Source organism: Talpa occidentalis, unplaced genomic scaffold, assembly GCF_014898055.3.
Source record: "Talpa occidentalis isolate TD23 unplaced genomic scaffold, MPIMG_talOcc4v2.1 talOcc4.13, whole genome shotgun sequence".
NCBI lineage: Eukaryota > Metazoa > Chordata > Mammalia > Eulipotyphla > Talpidae > Talpa > Talpa occidentalis.
Window position 1 is genome coordinate 49,377,681 of NW_023601322.1, and position 17,098 is coordinate 49,394,778.

Here is a 17,098-nt window from a genome sequence, read left to right on the forward strand (position 1 = left end):
TCCGTGTGCCAGGCATCAAGCTTCTCATTTCATATGTAACTAACTGAAGAAACATTCAACCAACTTATTTAAAATAAAACACTATTAAAAATTTACCAACTTTTATATTTATGAGAAATTAATTCTCCAAAAAGAATTATTGTAAAATTAAAAAACATTCACAAGTAGTAAAACTGGAAAGTAATGCTTTCAAATTATACCTATTTTTGTCTTCTACTGACACATCTTCTGAACTCTTGCTTTCTTCTTTAAAATACTGGCCTGAGCTAGATGGATTCGCAAAAGTAGATATGAAAGGTCCCAGAGACTGAAAAGCTGCTTGGCGAACCTAGGAAGAAAATAAGAACAGTAATAAAGCATAAAAATAAGGGAATATCAATAATCTACTTTCCATATACCAGTATTTGTGTTTAGATAATAATAAATTTTTCTAAAGAAACGCACATTCAGAATTAGAGATCATTTTTCAGCTAGGATTTAAAATTTTTATAAAGGATTTCTCTGTTACTTCAAAAATTTTTTTATCCTGGCTTGAGTGTTTAAACCATGACAATGTGAATATAGGAGCCTATAAAACATCTGCACAGAACAAAACTAAACATAGTCCTGTGGTAGTCTCAGTAACAAAAATAATGAAGAAAACTAAGACTGTCAGAGGGAAAATGTAAATCAACAAAGTCAACAAAACATGATAAATACATTTAATGTTTTCAGATAGAAAAACTATAATTTGTTCTTTACATGGAAGCAAAACAGACATACCACAACTATGCATGTACTCATTAGAAATACAATATTAATAAAATACATTGTACAAAAATCTGGAAAAATATATACTGTTATCAATGAAACAGGTTGAAAAGGAGGTTTCAGAATTTTACTTTATACCATATTCCTGTGTTATTTTAAAAAATAACCGAAATACACATCCAAGAAGCAAACAGTCTCAAGTAGGATAAAATAAATTTAAAAACACATCATAGTAAAAATGATAAGAGTAAAAAGCAAAAAGAAAATCCTTAAGTCAGCACAAGGAATGTGACACATCAGTTATAAGGGAACCCCAGTAAGATAAAATCTCTGACTTCTCAACAGAGGTGGCAAGATAGAATAGGTAATATTTAGAGAGCTCAAAGAAAATCACTATTAACCTTGAAATCCTACACCTAGCAAAGTCACCTTCTAAAAATGAAAACAAATATAGTCCCAGATAAACAATTTGAGAATCTGTTTTGAGCAGACACACCTGATAAATGTTAAAGGAATTCTTTAAGGTAAAAGTCAGTTACAAACAGGATTCCAACAAACTGAAAGGTTTCTGCAAAGGGAAATACAGTATCATTGAAACAAAAAGACATATACTGGGATGGGAGAAAATATCTGCATGTCCTACATCACACAAGAGGTTAATATCAGAATTCATAAAGAACTTATTCAACTTATTCAAGTCAAAAGAACAAAAAGCAAATAATCCAATCGAAAAATGGACAGGAGAGCTGTGTAGATGCTAGTCCAAAGAAGACATAAAGATAGCCAAAGGGCAGATGAAAAAATGCTCATCATCACATATTATCAGGGATATGCAAATCAAAACCACAAAGAAATATCACCTAACACTTGTGGAAAAAAAGACTAAAAACAAAACAAGTGTTGGCAAGACCATGGAGAAATAAGAGCCACTGTATTCTCTCTGAAAGGAATGTAAACTGGTACAGCTTCTATGGAAAGCAGTATGGCAAATTCTCAAAATATTAAAAATAGATCTACCATCTACCATTAGATCCAACAATTTCACTTCTAGGTGTCTATCCGAAGAATATAAAAACACTAATATAAAGACATGCACTTCTGTGTTCACTGCAGCACTATTTCAGCCAAGATAAAGAGACAATGGATGAGTGGATTAGAAAGATGTATAGATTCACAACTATACTAAAAAGGAAAAGAAAGAAAAAAGGAGAATCCTGCTTCTTGGAGCAACATGGATGGAAATGGACAGGATTATGTTAAGTCAGAAGGAAAAAGAAAAATATGCTTTCACTCATATGTGGAAAAAAAGCAAAGGGACAGGAAATAAAAACAAACCCTGGAATTGAATGTAAAACTGAGTTTGGGGGCAGGGCTGTGTCTGTGTGTGAGCAATGAGCAGAGGGGGCCCAGAGGATAGTGGTGGAGTTACTAGTATTTCAGTGGCGGGTGTGGTACAGCAATATATGAAGAGATAAGACCTGTACTCCTAAAACATGCACAGTGTTGTAAACCAATGTCCATGCAATTAAAAAAAATTGAAATATAAGAAAAAATGAAAAAACTGGAAAAGAAATTTTTTTTTAAAGATTTATTTATTTACGCATACAAGAACTGGGGTACAGGCCAATGGTAATTCAAAGAAAACAGATCTCAAGTTAATTATCTAACCTTTCACCACCTCAAGACACCAGGGGAAAAAAAGAGCAAAGAGTACTGAAAACAAGCAGATCAGAGAATATAATAGGGTAAAAATTACATACATGTTAATATGTAAAAATATATATTAATAAAGTAGAAATTAATGAAATGAAAGAAATATGAAGAAAATCAAGAAACCAAAAGCGTTAAAAAAATCAACAAAATGAACAAACCTTTAGCAGACTGGCCAGGAAATAAGCGACAAGACTCAAATTACTAGAACCATAAAAAAGGACATCACTACTAACCTTACAGACATAAAAAGATTATAAATAATACATATGAGCCATACATCAACAAACTAGGTCATAAACTTAGATGAAATGGACAAATTCCTTTAAAGAAATAAACTAATGAAACTGAATAATCTAAATAGCCCTGCAACAAATGAAGATTTAAATTAGTAATAAAAGAACTACCCACTAAGTAAAGCCCAGTCTCAGTAGAATTCCCTGCTGAATTCTACTAAATCTTTAAGAGAGAATAACAATTCTTTATGAATTTTCCTAAAACTTGCAGGAGGGAACACTTCTCAGTTCCATTTATAGGGCTATTTATACTCTGGATATAAAAACCCTTAACAAAAAAACTAGCAAACTAAATCAGCAACATACAAAGATTTATTATACTGTGGCAAATGAGATGTCCCAGGGATTGAAGGTTTGATCTACATCTGAAAATCAATAAATGACATCACAATAATAGAATGAACATTATATTTGCACAGAAATTTTGTCAAGTTAAGAAAAAGGTGCAATGTATCTACTCCTAAAGGTATTAACATCTTAAACTATAAATTATCTCTTAAATTATGAAATAAAAATCCAATTTACTGTAAAATTATTTTATAAAAATAATTAAACAAAACTTTACCCAACGTGAAGGATCACTGATCAAATTAATAAATAGTGCTGATAATTTAGTTCGTCGGATTTCTTGACATGTTGCACATGAAACTGCCATGAAGCATTCAGCACACGCCTTCCGAACTCCCCAAACATTATCAGAACAAAGTTGGAAAAATCTGGGCAGCTTCACAAGGAAGAGAGTATTTTGTTAGTCAGGAAGGTTGATTTCCTTTGGGTACTCCTATTTCAATTTCTACTTTCACAGTGTTTTAAAACATTCTATTTTCTTGACGAAATGTAGAACACCTGTTTAGTATTAACATGCAATAATTTTAAATAAATCACATCCAATTCCTAAAACTATGGACTACAGAAAAGCAAAAACACTAACAAATACGACTTAAATGTCATCCAACAGCTTGTATGTAAAACTTTATTATTTTGCATAACAGATGGTTTCAGACATACTTCAAGTATGTTAACTTGTATGTTAAAGTATGTACAGCTATGTACTAACCATTTAAAAATAACCTGCTGTAGATTTAATTGTCACTAAAATATCTACGGGTTGCAAAAAAAAAAAGATTCAACTGAACGAAACTGATTGCTTAATGAGATTGGGGCAGCAAAAGAGGATTAATGATTCTTATAACGTATCTACATTTTTCAATAAAACTGTCCTTATTAAAACGCAATTCAAGTGCTCAGGTTTCAGAAAGTTAAATTTCTGAATTCAGGGCCTCCCTGGTGGTGCAAGGGGTTAAGATACAACCTATGAAGCTGTCCGCAGCCTCTACAGCACCAGTTCCATCCCCCAGCCAGCCGGGGAGAAGCCCACATGGTGCAGCAGACCTCTTCTGATTCGCCTGCTGCTCCCCTCAGCAGTGTATTTCAATCTGCCTGTTCTGTTCCCCACTCTGTCTCTGGTGAATCCTTTCGCCCCCTACACCTCTGGCCTGTATCCCAGCTCTTGTATACATAAGTAAATAAATCTTAAAAAAAAAAAAAATTCTGAATTCAAAGTCATCTATCTCTCTGGCTTATAGATTTTGGGGAGGAACATTCAATTTGCATTTCAAACTTCACACTGCATTGCTTATCTCTTTATCCCTACCTTATTTCTGCAATACTTACCAACATTTCCTCTGTAGCTTGCTGGCCAACTACACTGCAAATATCTCCAAAATTGGCAGCACAGACCTGTAAACAAAAGCATCACTGCCATTTCAAAGTATTACATGTAGCACCTCCCTGGTGGCCTAGGGGTTAAGTCTCAGCACTACCACCACGAGGGCCCACTGTGATGGCCTGAGTTTGATCCCCGGCCAGGAGCTAAGCGACATGGCGCAGCAGACCTGTCCTGTTTCACCCACTGCAGATCTTAGCAGATCTACCTGTTCTGTGCCCCACTCTGTGGTGAATCTTCTTACCCCACCCCACCCCTGCAACTCTGGCACCCCAGTTCTTCTATGCAAACATTAATCAATAAAATCTTAAAAAAATTTTTTTTAAAAACCCCAAAGTATCACACGTAGAGTTCTTAAAAAATAGTATCTTAATTTTCACATAGCAAAAATCACTATAACTCAGTGTTATGAACAGAAACAAAAAAAAAAGACTAAAAATACCTTTCGAACATGAAACATTCTGCAATCACAGCACATCTCACAAAACCTAGGGAGGATAAGACGCTCTGTAATGTCCTTCCCAACCATGGGAGCCATTTTGCACATTATCTAAAATAAATAAGAATAATACACAATGAATATTACTCAGCAATCAAGAAAGATAAACTCATGCAATTTGCAGCAACATGGATGGAGCTGGAAAGGATCATGCTCAGTGAAATAAGCCAGAAAAAGAAAAAGGAAAAATACCGGATGGTCTCACTCAAATTCTCACAGGAATTTAGCAAACCTCAATAAGCAACCAGGAAAAAGACTAATTATAATAAAGTGAAAATCAAAATCAACAAGCAACTATAAACCAGAGACACACTAAAGGAGTAGGATCAAAACCAGAGTGGTGGGAATTGCATGGGTACTATAACCAATATGAAAATGCATGCATTGTGCAAAAATGAAAAATGATGTAAAAATATATAAAATTTTAAAGATGCAAAAAAATTAAATTAATAAAGAATAAAAACATAATAAAAATATCTTCAAACTAAGACACTGACATCATTATTCTGCACACATCACACACAAAAAAATCCATCTTATATATCAAGTTGAAAAATGAAAAATGGGTATTAACTGCCAATATAATCAACCAATAATTACTAAATGCACAGTAAACGCAGACAAAACCCTAGAAATTTCATTTTTGCCTATAGTTTCAATCTTACTAATCATTTTGCCTGATAACTTTAAAAGCAAAAAAACCCTGTGTTTTCCTCAATAAGGCAGTAAATGGTAACTGTTCAAAGAAAAACATCATCTATAAGAAGAATCTGGGTTTATATAGACCAAAAAGATTATCCATAAAAAGAATCTGCAGTTTAATATGTATTACTAAAGAAAAACTGTACAGATGTCCTTACCTTGCAAAATGGCCATTTTAATTAAAACTAAAGCATACTAAACTGGGTCCTTACTCCACAAAGCCTAGGTTCTGAGAAAGACAAGACTGCAGTTCCTATACATGCACACTTCGGATAATGCAATACCAGCAAAGTGAGGATTAAACTGTGCTTGAAAATTGGTCAATATTATATAAAAAAATCTCTCCTCTCAGTTAATATAGAAAACAATCTGATGGCCTGTCGTTTATCTAGTATATCCACACCTAACCCAAACAAATATGACAAGGAGTAAAAACCATATTATTTGGAAAGAAAAACATATATGACATGATTTTCTTTCTACAAAGAAGCCACTATCAGAAACAAGTGAGTTTAGGAACTCTGAAGGATTTACACTGAAAAAATTAAATATATTTTTATAAATTAGCAATGGGCAACTGAAACATTTAAAAACAGGATCATTTCACAAGTATTAAAATACATGCATTCCATCTGCTGAAAACTACAAAAAATGATGAGATAAATCAAAGAAAGAAATGGAGCAATCCACTGTATTAATGGATTGTTAGGCTGGCAATTCTCCCTGCATTCATCCACATAGTCAACACAATCTCGACTAAAATTGCAGCAACTTTAGAACTGGAGACAACACACCTATCTCCTGGAATCCAAAGTCAGTATTATTTTGTTGAGTCCATACTGTTTCTAAGGAATTGCAAGCTTAGTTACAAATCCAAAATTATAATGTACTACTAATCTAGCATAATTAAATTTGAATGAATTATTCACAAGTCAGAGAAAAAATGAAGTCAGGGAATGTAAAAGATGACAAAATAAACCAATTTTAAGAGACTCATGAGTTTAGTCTTCTTATTCTAATTATGGATATAGTCTTTTTATTCTAATTATGCTTTACAAATGTTAAATCTAATAAAACATTTTAGTAAAGTTAAACTCTACTCAATTTAAACCAATAATTATGCCCAAACTGACTTTCTAAAATCAACTAACTTAGGAAATTAAGAATGTATATGTGTGTGTGTATTTTGGAAATTTTAACAGAGACAGTAGCTGTACATTTAGTACATTATGAATTTACTAAAATGCTGCTTAATCGACACTTCAAATTTATTTCATGTGAATTTTACTTCAAAAAAATATTACTTAAAAAAGTAAAATTACTAACTGGTACCTGAATATCTATAAGTAAGATAATGAAATTAAGGAATTTCCAAGGAAAAGGGAGCAAGAGATGATTTAATTCATTCCACTAATGATCCAGAAACACTAAACAATTTTGGCGTAAGTTTTTTTCATAGTAAGAGAGATGCAATTATATTATTTTGATTTATAAAGTAAATTCTCACTATCCAAATAAATATGAATAAATTTTCAGGCGGATTTATCAGGTTTCTAATTTGCTATCAAAGTTCTTACTCTCTGAACTCAGGAACCACAAATGTCAACCACAACAGTTTTAACTATATTCTCATTCATACTCCATCTATGGTGGTTCTCAAATAACTCAGTATATCTGCTAAACATATCAAAAGAACCAGGCACCTCATTATACTTTATTATGTTCATAATGATTTAATTTGTATATTGTTGTAATAATTATAATTTACATCCTATCACAGGTGAAACTACATGCCTAACCATCCTTTTCCCAGAGACCATACTGTTTCCCACAATGATCACTGTCAAGGGCAAGTCTTAATTTTTTTTATACGGTTGCCTAGAAAAGTGCTCCACAGTAACTGAAAGAGTTCAAGTGTTTCGTCATTCAATACAGTTTTTGGTGTCTCTGTTTTTAAATGTACTAGTTATTGCCCCCATCTTATTTTTCCATTTTGACACAATAATGATTTTAGTTATGAAGTATTTTCTTGCTGTATATTCTATTTTCCCAGAGCCCAGTGATAGAACAATCTAAGGTGCTCAGCATCTAATGGGGTCCACAGAAGATACATCTTTTTCCTTTTAAGTCTATGTCCCTTTCTAACCAATCAATACATTTCAAATTTAATGCTCTGTGGCTGCTTTAATATATACCTAGCAATATAAAACCTGTAACACATAATGCAGCATATGACACTTAATGAACACCTTCTGTTAGTCAAAAACAGTGATCAGGAGCCTCCCTGGTGGCACAAGGGGTTAAGCACCCCACTATGAAACAATTGCAGCCTCTGCAGCAGAGTTCGATCCTCGACCGGCCAGGGAGGAGCATGGAGCAGCAGACCTCTCCTGTCTTGCCCGATGCGTCCCTCAGCAGTGTGTTTCAGTCAGTCTGCCTGTTCTGCTCCCCACTCTGTCTCTGGTGAGTCCTCTCACCCCCCACATCTCTGGCCTGTACCCCAACTCTTGTATGCATAAATAAATGAATCTTAAAAAAAACAAACAAACAAACAAAAAAAAAAACATAGTGATCAATTTTTCCCTAAATTGAAAAAAAGAATGCATTTTACTTACAGCCACAGCTTCTGTTTTCACATCGTCATTGCTATCTGGGGCAGTTAGCTCTATGAGGACGGGGCACACTTTGTTCTCCACATCAAATCGCTCAATTAGCTCCTGCTCCAATAGAGCCAGCAAAGCTGCCTGGCTTGTTTTTCTTACCTAAGAAAAAACATGACAACCGTATAAATAAAGTATTTACATAATATAACAAAACTCTATTATTTGATTTTCACAAATCTGAAGACTTTTCATCTCAACTTCAAGGTATTGATTCATAAATGTCAAAATTTTGTAAATAAAGGTTTGTGTCTATTTTTTCTTAAACTATTACAAAAACAGAACTTGGCAGATTGTCTTATAATAATAGATGAAACAGAAAAGTCATCCTTCTAAGAGATGTCTAAGCAAAGTAACAAACTTTAAGAGACACCTATGAGGACTGCAAGTAAGAAGGCAATTACTAGCCATTATCTATACTAATAGCATTAAGGAAACCTGGATTTGCACAACTCTAAACACATCTTGTCATTCTGTTGCTTTCAATATGGTCATTTTGAAATGCAGAATACAGTCAATGAGGAAAAGACATTCAGATGAGACTAGCTAAGGTAGGCCACTCTACATGAATCACACTAGGTAAGTTTCTACTAAGAACATGTAAATGGCTCTCTTACCTGATTATTCTGATCTGCGAGATATCTAACCACAATGGGTAGTAAGTATTTGGAAAAAGCATAAGGGATTGAAGGCCGGTTTTCTTGACAAAACAATGCAATATGGGGCACCTGTTCCATCAGCTCTGCTCTCACGGTTGGTTCTATTGAAATAACAGAAATGTGAGCAAACATATTTTCCCACAGTAACCAAATCTTTGTCTGGGCTTCGAATCTCATAGAAGAGCTTTTTGGATATTCATCCTCAGCATAAAAAGATTTACAAGATAATCTCCTAACTCTGGAATCCTTTTCACAATCATATACCCATGAAGTCGACCCCATGAGTGAAAGGAAGACCTTGCCCCATTCCAAGCTTGCAGTATACACTGCCTAAGCATTCATCTCCTTCATGAGTTAATTTATTCATCATTTGCATCATATCACACTCACTGTATGTGAGCTAAGTATTCACACATCAACCATATAATATGGTATCTATAAATTTTTACTATTCAAGGACCTCCTTGGACAAGAACTAGCCCCAAAATGTCAGTAGTGAATAAAGGATGTACAGACAGATAGCATTTAAAAGGTGAACATTAAAGGCTTCATTAAAGTGAACACTGAAGGAGACCAAAAGATTCAGGGGAAAAAAACAAAACTTACAAAGACCCAAATCAAGTTTATATGACAAATTTTAAATGTGACTAATATGGCATTTGAAATATCTGGATTTTCAAAAGGATGAATAGTCCAATAAATAATGGCAGGAAAATCAGATAGGTGTGTGAGAAAAGTGACACGATACACACACCATACAAAAATTCTAGATGAGGGCCTCCCCGGTGGCGCAACAGTTGAGCATTGGGTTGCGAAGCTGCCTGCAGCCTCTGCAGTGCCAGTTCGATCCCCGGCTGCTCCCTGGCCACCGAAGGAGGGTCCCGCATGGCGCAAAGACCTCTCCTGCCGCCTGCTGCTCCCCTCAGCAGTGTACTTTAGTCCTTCTGCCTGCTCTGCTCCCCGCCCTGGCTCTGGTGAATTCTCTCACCCTCCCGCACTTCTGACTGTACCCAGTGCTTGTATAAATAAATAAATCTTATTAAAAAAAAATTCTAGATGAATTAAAGTTCCAAACATCAAAAGCACTGAAAGGTAACATTTTTAAAACAAGTTATAAATAGGGCCTCCCCTGGTGGCACAACGGTTGAGCACTGGGCTGCGAAGCTGCGGCAACCTCTGCAGCACCGGTTCGATCCCTGGCCACTGGTGAGGGTCCCACATTGCGCTCAGACCTCTCCCGCCGCACCCCTCAGCAGTGTATTTCGGTCCTTCTGCCTGTTCTGCTCCCCGCTCTGGCTCTGGTGAATCTTTTCACCCTCCCACACTTCTGACTGTACCCAGTGCTTGTATAAATAAATAAATCTTAAAAAAAAAAAAAAACAAGCTATAAATAAACAAACAGGGGCCTCCCCAGTGGCGCAGCAATTGAGCACTGGGTTGCGAAGCTGCCTGCAGCCTCTGCAGCACCAGTTCTATCCCCGACTGCCGGGCACGGATCCCACATGGCGCGCAGACCTCTCCTGCCTCCGCCCGCTGCTCCCCTCAGCAGTGTACTTCGTCAGTCTGCCTGTTCTGTTCTCTGCTCTGGCTCTGGTGAATTCTCTCACCCTCCTGCGCTTCTGACTGTACCCAGTGCTTGTACAAATAAATAAATAAATCTTAAAAACAAACAAACAAACAGGTTTAATCCTGAAGTGCAAAGCCCTTTCAACTCAAATAAAAGCCTAAAACCAACTAAAAGTCAACTAATTTCACTGCACAAATACTTCTTATAAACAACAAATGCCATAATAAACTAGAAGAAAATATAGCCTCAGAAAAAACATGTATACAAAATATTAATAACTAAAATATACTAAGAATATACTGTTCAAATGAATACAAGAAAGGATATAAACAGGCAATTCACAGAAGATATGGAAGTAACAAACATATATATATGACTGTGAGATTATCAATGCAAGTTTTTATATCAGACCTAATCAGACTTTGGTACTTATGATTTCTGAAGTTACCTTAAGGTAAATATGTACATGTGTGTCCAGAGGAACTTTAGATTTCAAAAAACAGACATTAATGAAACTATTGCGAGTTGAGAGGGCATACCAAAAAAAGCACTTCATATATGCCTAAAAAGCACTTATATCCCATGCCAACCATCCGTTTTAATTTACTGAAAATTATTCTTAAGGTTTTTAGTCATCCTAAATTATTAATATATATGATGCCAAACAATGTTCTTACCATCTTTCTGATGATAAATTTCCAAAACTAAACTAAGTGGGCCTACTATAAAATGTTCAGATTTCAGTTAACAGTTTATTTTCTTGTTATTGATAGGTTTCCTATCACGCTAAAAATTTCACTAGCTTTAAAAAGACAAATTTAAAAGAACCCTGTGTGGAAAAAGGGAAAATATGCTTTCTCTGCATAAACATATACCTGAATCATCAGCTAATCTGCTAATTCTTTCCAAAACAGCAATACAATCTCTTTCGTCATCGCAGACTTCCCTCAATGTATCCAGCAAACTCCGAGCCACCATTTGTCTGCACAGAAAAAGAAAATTATTTAGTGTTCAGTGGCATCAATAGCTAGTATTTATAATTTTAAAACATAGTTCTAAAGAAAAATTTTAATATATTTTATAGCATATATTTAAAAGTCCACAAACATCAGTGTAGATTTTATTTTAAAAAGATGAGACTGAACAGTTATCAAAATATATTTCATATTTAACTGATTTGACAAATTTCTTAGGTCAATGAAAATTCATTTGAAACCATTACCATAATAATAGAAAATGTTCTTCATTATACAAACGGCACCCATATATCATCATACCAATCTGTTTTATATATTTACACTCAAAATATTTGTGCAACTTTTGATTTCCCATAAAAGTCTGATACAGCTGGGTCTGGGGACCACAGCTGAAGAAACAATGCATTAGGAAAAGAGTCAGCTCCTGGTCACCACTGTGTTCCCATGGGCTTGAACATTACACTTAGCACACTGTAAGTACAACAGTATACACTATCAACAGACAATATAGAACATCTCTTGTTCAAAGACTATATTCCTCAGTAATCAATTTATACAAATATCAAAATTATGCCTAATAGGCAAAAAAATTATTTTTTGGCCAATAAGGCAAAGACAGTGCTGAATGATAACTAAGGTCAAGGAACAAACAATTATGAAAGAGGCCATGCCGGTGAGAATTAATAAAACTTGATGCCTTACAGATTAATAATACCATTTTCCCTACTGAAATACAATAAAAAACATGTTTTCAACTTTTAGTCAAATGAAAAGAATTTGCACATACCTGTTAAATATGTTCTCACTTGCAGCATACTTGTCCAATCTCCCCAGTGGCGTCAACATTTCATCTTGTGAGACAAAGTCCAGGGCTGAAGGTATAATAATCACATCAGACTCTGAGCTGTAGTCATCCACACCAACTATCAGAGACATCAGAAATACTCCTTATAACACCTTCAAACTAAAAAGTACCCCTTGATTATTAGAGGCAGCTTAAGTAAAACTGCCTTGTTACTGGAATGGTACAAAGAATGACAAGAGATTCTTAGAATTCAGAAGTCATATAACTGAAGAGTGCTTCCTCTCCTTTTTTTGTACAGTATCTTCTAATTGTCTCAAGCAGCACAGGGATCCAAGGCTGGAGACACTTAGTCTGAGGTGACCCCAGAACAGAATTATCAGAAAACAGTGACCAGAGACCTGAGACTTTACATGCTCAATCAGAACAGCAACAACTCACATGTAAACAAAAGGTCAAGAATTCTGTAATGCAGATGAAGACTAGAAAGAGAACAATAAAGACAAGATTAGAGCAGATGTTTCATCAGAGATAATACAAATCAGAAGACAGTGAAGCACTATCTTTCAAGTACTAAAAAGAAATAAGTTAATCCACAACTCTATCCCAGTACAGAGAAATCTTTCAATTATCTTTGAAATATGTATCTTTCAAATACAAAGATGAAGTACTTTTTCAGACATTTAAAAACTGAGATACCATCACCAGCATACAAGCACTACGAGAAAATATTAAGGTAAGTCCTTTGAGCAAAAAAGAAAATTATGCCACAAGAAGTTTTAAGAAAGCTGAAATACCCTTTCTTCCTTCTCCATCAAGATTCTTTGTTTTGGGCCTCCCTGGTGGTGCAAGGGGTTAAGCACTGCACTATGAAGCAATCTGCAGCCTCTGCAGCACAAGTTCCATGCCTGGCCGGCCAGAAAGAAACCCACATGGCGCAGCAGACCTCTCCCGTCTCACCCGCTGCTCCCTCAGCAGTGTATTTCAGTCAGCCTAACTGTTCTGTTCCCCACTCTGTTGGTGAATCCTCTCACCGCCTTCCCCACCATCTCTGGCATGTGCCCCAGCTCTTATATGCATAAATAAATAAATCTTTAGGGAAAAAAATTCTTTGTTTTATGGTGTAAACCTTCTGATTCATTGTCAAGGAAGGTGCTAAGTTATTTACACAAAACCATTAACATGCATCGTATTTCATTAACAAAACCACTGGAATGCATTATCTCATTTAGTTCTTCTGCTGAATGAAGGAGGTTCTATCATTAACTCATTTTAAGAGTGACGAAACTGAAGCTCACAGAGGGGAATATACGCAAAAACTGGCTCATAGGTCAGGATTGATAACGAAAATGCAACCTCCAGAGGATGCGAATGGGACAGTGTAGGTTTGACCTGATGGCTACCTCCTCTGTCTACCTTCTCTCTCTCCTGGCTGGGCACTAAGACTAGTGCCTAGTTCAAGTCAGAAGCCCCTAACCAAGATCACCAAGAAGGCGGTTTGTTTCTCTGCACTTGCTAAGATAGAAAAGTTGTCTCTTGTGTTTGAGAGATTTTTTTCTGTAATAAGAATTGAAGTATGAAGGATTTTTCCCCCCAAGTTAACATTCAGCTCATGAAAATGGAGGTTGGAAGAATTCTTCCAAACTTTCTTGAGTTTTAGTCAATTGACCTTTTACTATACAACAAGCAAAGTGAAAGCCACAAATAGATTGAGGAAGAAGGTATAAAGGTCCCTCCCCCCACCCCCCAAAAAAAAGGCAGAAAGAGAGAGAAGCAGCAAGCAAGCAAGGAGTAGCTATATTACCAGACATAACAAAGACAGGCATACTGTGAGAGACAGATAAGCATTTCAGAATTATAAAAAAGTCAACTTCAATATACTACCTAGTTTGTTCTTTCTGGATAACTAACTCAAATTTATGGATTTGGGGATACTATAGCAGCAATACCCCTTTAGTGTTTCCCAGCTTTACAAATCTAACCTCATCCATCAGAAAAAAGTATGTCAAATTTTAATGTTATTTGAAATTTTTTAAATGACCAAAAACATATAAAAACAATGATCGCTTTGAAATCCTTTTGCAAACTATACCCATCCTCACAGAATCCAATACTCCCTCTTCTCCAGTAAATTTACTGTCTTAGATAAAATTGAAAGGGACCCAGAATTATGCTGTTAACTACTATACTTCTAAGCCTGTCCTGGGGAGTAAGAGAAAACTTCAAAGTAAAGTCTGCTCTTGAAAGACACACTGATGTTTACTAAGCAGGAGAGAGGGCAGGAAGAGGGCATTCTAAGCAAAGAAATCCAAAGACAGGGCAGGGCGTCAAGGAGAGCCATGTTATTTTTAGAAAATTACAAGAAAGTTAGTATAGGTGGTGCACCGGGCTCATTCAGAATTGAGAAAGGAGGAGTCAGGGAATATGACCAACCTAAATCAACTTGGTTAGAGAAACCACATAACCAGTTGAGGTTCTTTAAGTCAGTATCTTAGTTAAATTCAAGTTATATTTAAGCAACAGACAATTCTGGGAATCATACATGCTTATTCAACTACGCTACAATGAAATCTAACACAATCATTAATTAAGACCATCAGATTTTTAAAAATTAAGAAAGAAGAAAAGATCATGATGCCTTTTCCAAGCCAGAAGATTTGTTTTCACATGGTATTCTAAGAGAACACTGGCCTCACTTCACTCCTCTGCCAATGATCTGCATGCTTAGCTGTCAAAGACTGAGAGGAGGACAGGTAATAGAAGCGCTGGTCCCTCAAGAGTCGGACATTCTAATTCAGTGGAGACAATTCTAGTTCCACCTGTATCAATATCACAAGTATCATTTCTAATCATACTAAACAATGCTCAGAGATATCACATGCCAATTTCATGCTCACTCAATAAGAATTTTGAATCTTACAATTCTTTTTTTAAATATTTATGCATATAAGAACTGCGGTACAGGCCGGGGGTGGGGGGGGGTGAGAGGATTCACCAGAGACAGAGTGGGGAACAGAACAGACAGATTGACCGAAGTACACTGCTGAGGGGAGCAGCGGGTAAGACAGGGAGGTCTGCTGCGCCATGTGGGTAGCTCCCTGGCTGGCCCATGATCAGTGCTGTGCTTAACCCCTTACACCACCAGGGAGGCCCAAATCTGACAATTCTTTCAGTAGCTGGCCCAAATCTCTATTCAAAGTCCCCATAATAATCCTCAAAAAAATCAATTTCTACTCCTTACTATCATACATGCATTTAATATAGTCTACGGTGCTAAATAAGTCAAGAGTTTGAAAAAGGGCCAGCAACCAGAAGAGTAAAAGAAAGGGAGCACAGGGCCTCCCTGGTGGCTCAAGGGACTGGGACGCAACCTATGAAGCTAATCAAAGCCACCGCAGCTCGAGTTCGATCCCCAGCCAGCCAGGGAGCAACCCACATGGCACAACAGACCTCTCCTGACTCGCCCGCTGCTCCCCTCAGCAGTGTATTTCAGTCAGCCTATTCTGTTCCCCGCTCTGTTTCTGGTGAATTCTCTCACACCACCCCCCACACCTGTGGCCTGTACCCCAGTTCTTAGATACATAAATAAATAAATATTAAAAAAAAAAAAAAGGGAGAGCAGGTTAAGTAAGGCACTTGACCATCATTGTACCCTAGGACCATGCTTAAAAGCAAGAGAAACAGCTGTTCCTTCTGCTGGTCCCAGTCTCCACCTGCTTCTCAAAATGAAGCATCTCACTGTCATTGTCTAAAAATGAATTTTACAACAGTGTGGTCTTTAAACACTGACCACCTCATCTAGGAAACAATGTTATAATTGTAGAGGAAATAGGGCTCTAAGATACAATGGCTATGTATGTTATACTTTATGAGCAATACAAAGGTATACAGGGTAATTTTTGATTACATGCATTTTTCCTGACCCACTGAATCTAGAACTTAAGCTTGCTATTCTGAAAAATGGTTATTTATATCAAGCTTCTTAAAGGTGTAATTTCCTTTTTAAGTATTCACCCCACGTCAAGACAAATACCTCAATGGGCTGTGGTCAAGGATTATTGGGCTTTGGTGGTAGATGTGGTGTTGATAACATATTTGTAGAGGTGTAAACCTATACCCCTAAAACATATGCAGTGTTGTAAACCAATGTTACCTCAATAAACATAATTTTTTTAAAAAGGGCAAATATAATCTGTCCTGTTTCTCTTTCTTCTTCTGACTCTCTTCTCAAAGACTAGCAAAGTTCACCAAAATCAGGAGCCCCTTCTTACACCTATTGTCTTCTCTATGGCATTTCACGATGGGCCCCCTCCTATGTTGCCAGCCTCCCCCTTATATTCTCTTTCTTTGATTCTCTGGAAGTACACCATCCTAAGTATTTCTTTCTAAACTAGCCTTACTTCTATCTAGACCTGATGGGTAGGTTTTTTCTCTACATTTGTTTTCACACACACACCTTCTTCCCTTGAGAAGCTCAGTCATTTCCATAGCTTCAACTATCATTTGTAACACAGATGACCCTCTTATTTCTCCTGTTCTGAACTTCAGATTCGTATTTGCAGGTACTTTGTATAATCCCCATCTCAATATCCTATAATCTGAAAATTAAAATGTCCAAACTAATCTTTAAAAAAATCAGCTCTTCCTCATAACTTTCCAATTATCATCACTCTCCAAGTAACCCTGAGTTGTCAAATACGAAGTCTTTAGTAATGTTTTTAACTGAACCTTTCTTGCCCCCATACTTAAT

At 36.1% G+C, this 17,098-nt stretch overlaps 1 protein-coding gene across 3 annotated transcripts in view; it reads right to left on the bottom strand.

Moving 5' to 3' along the window:
- The window catches only part of PPP4R1 (protein phosphatase 4 regulatory subunit 1), a 67,633-nt gene that overhangs the window by 34,362 nt on the left and 16,173 nt on the right, over window positions 1-17,098 (bottom strand). For 2 of the 3 annotated variants that reach the window (XM_037508841.2, XM_037508842.2), the window contains 8 exons: window positions 12,334-12,418; window positions 11,445-11,551; window positions 8,961-9,103; window positions 8,299-8,445; window positions 4,925-5,032; window positions 4,431-4,496; window positions 3,322-3,480; window positions 201-328 (listed from right to left, as the gene is read on the bottom strand). In XM_037508841.2, the coding sequence (XP_037364738.1) occupies window positions 201-328; window positions 3,322-3,480; window positions 4,431-4,496; window positions 4,925-5,032; window positions 8,299-8,445; window positions 8,961-9,103; window positions 11,445-11,551; window positions 12,334-12,418 (943 nt within the window). Of the gene's footprint in view, window positions 1-200; window positions 329-3,321; window positions 3,481-4,430; window positions 4,497-4,924; window positions 5,033-8,298; window positions 8,446-8,960; window positions 9,104-11,444; window positions 11,552-12,333; window positions 12,470-17,098 lie in introns of all 3 variants that reach the window. The other variant, XM_037508840.2, reaches the window with a different exon arrangement.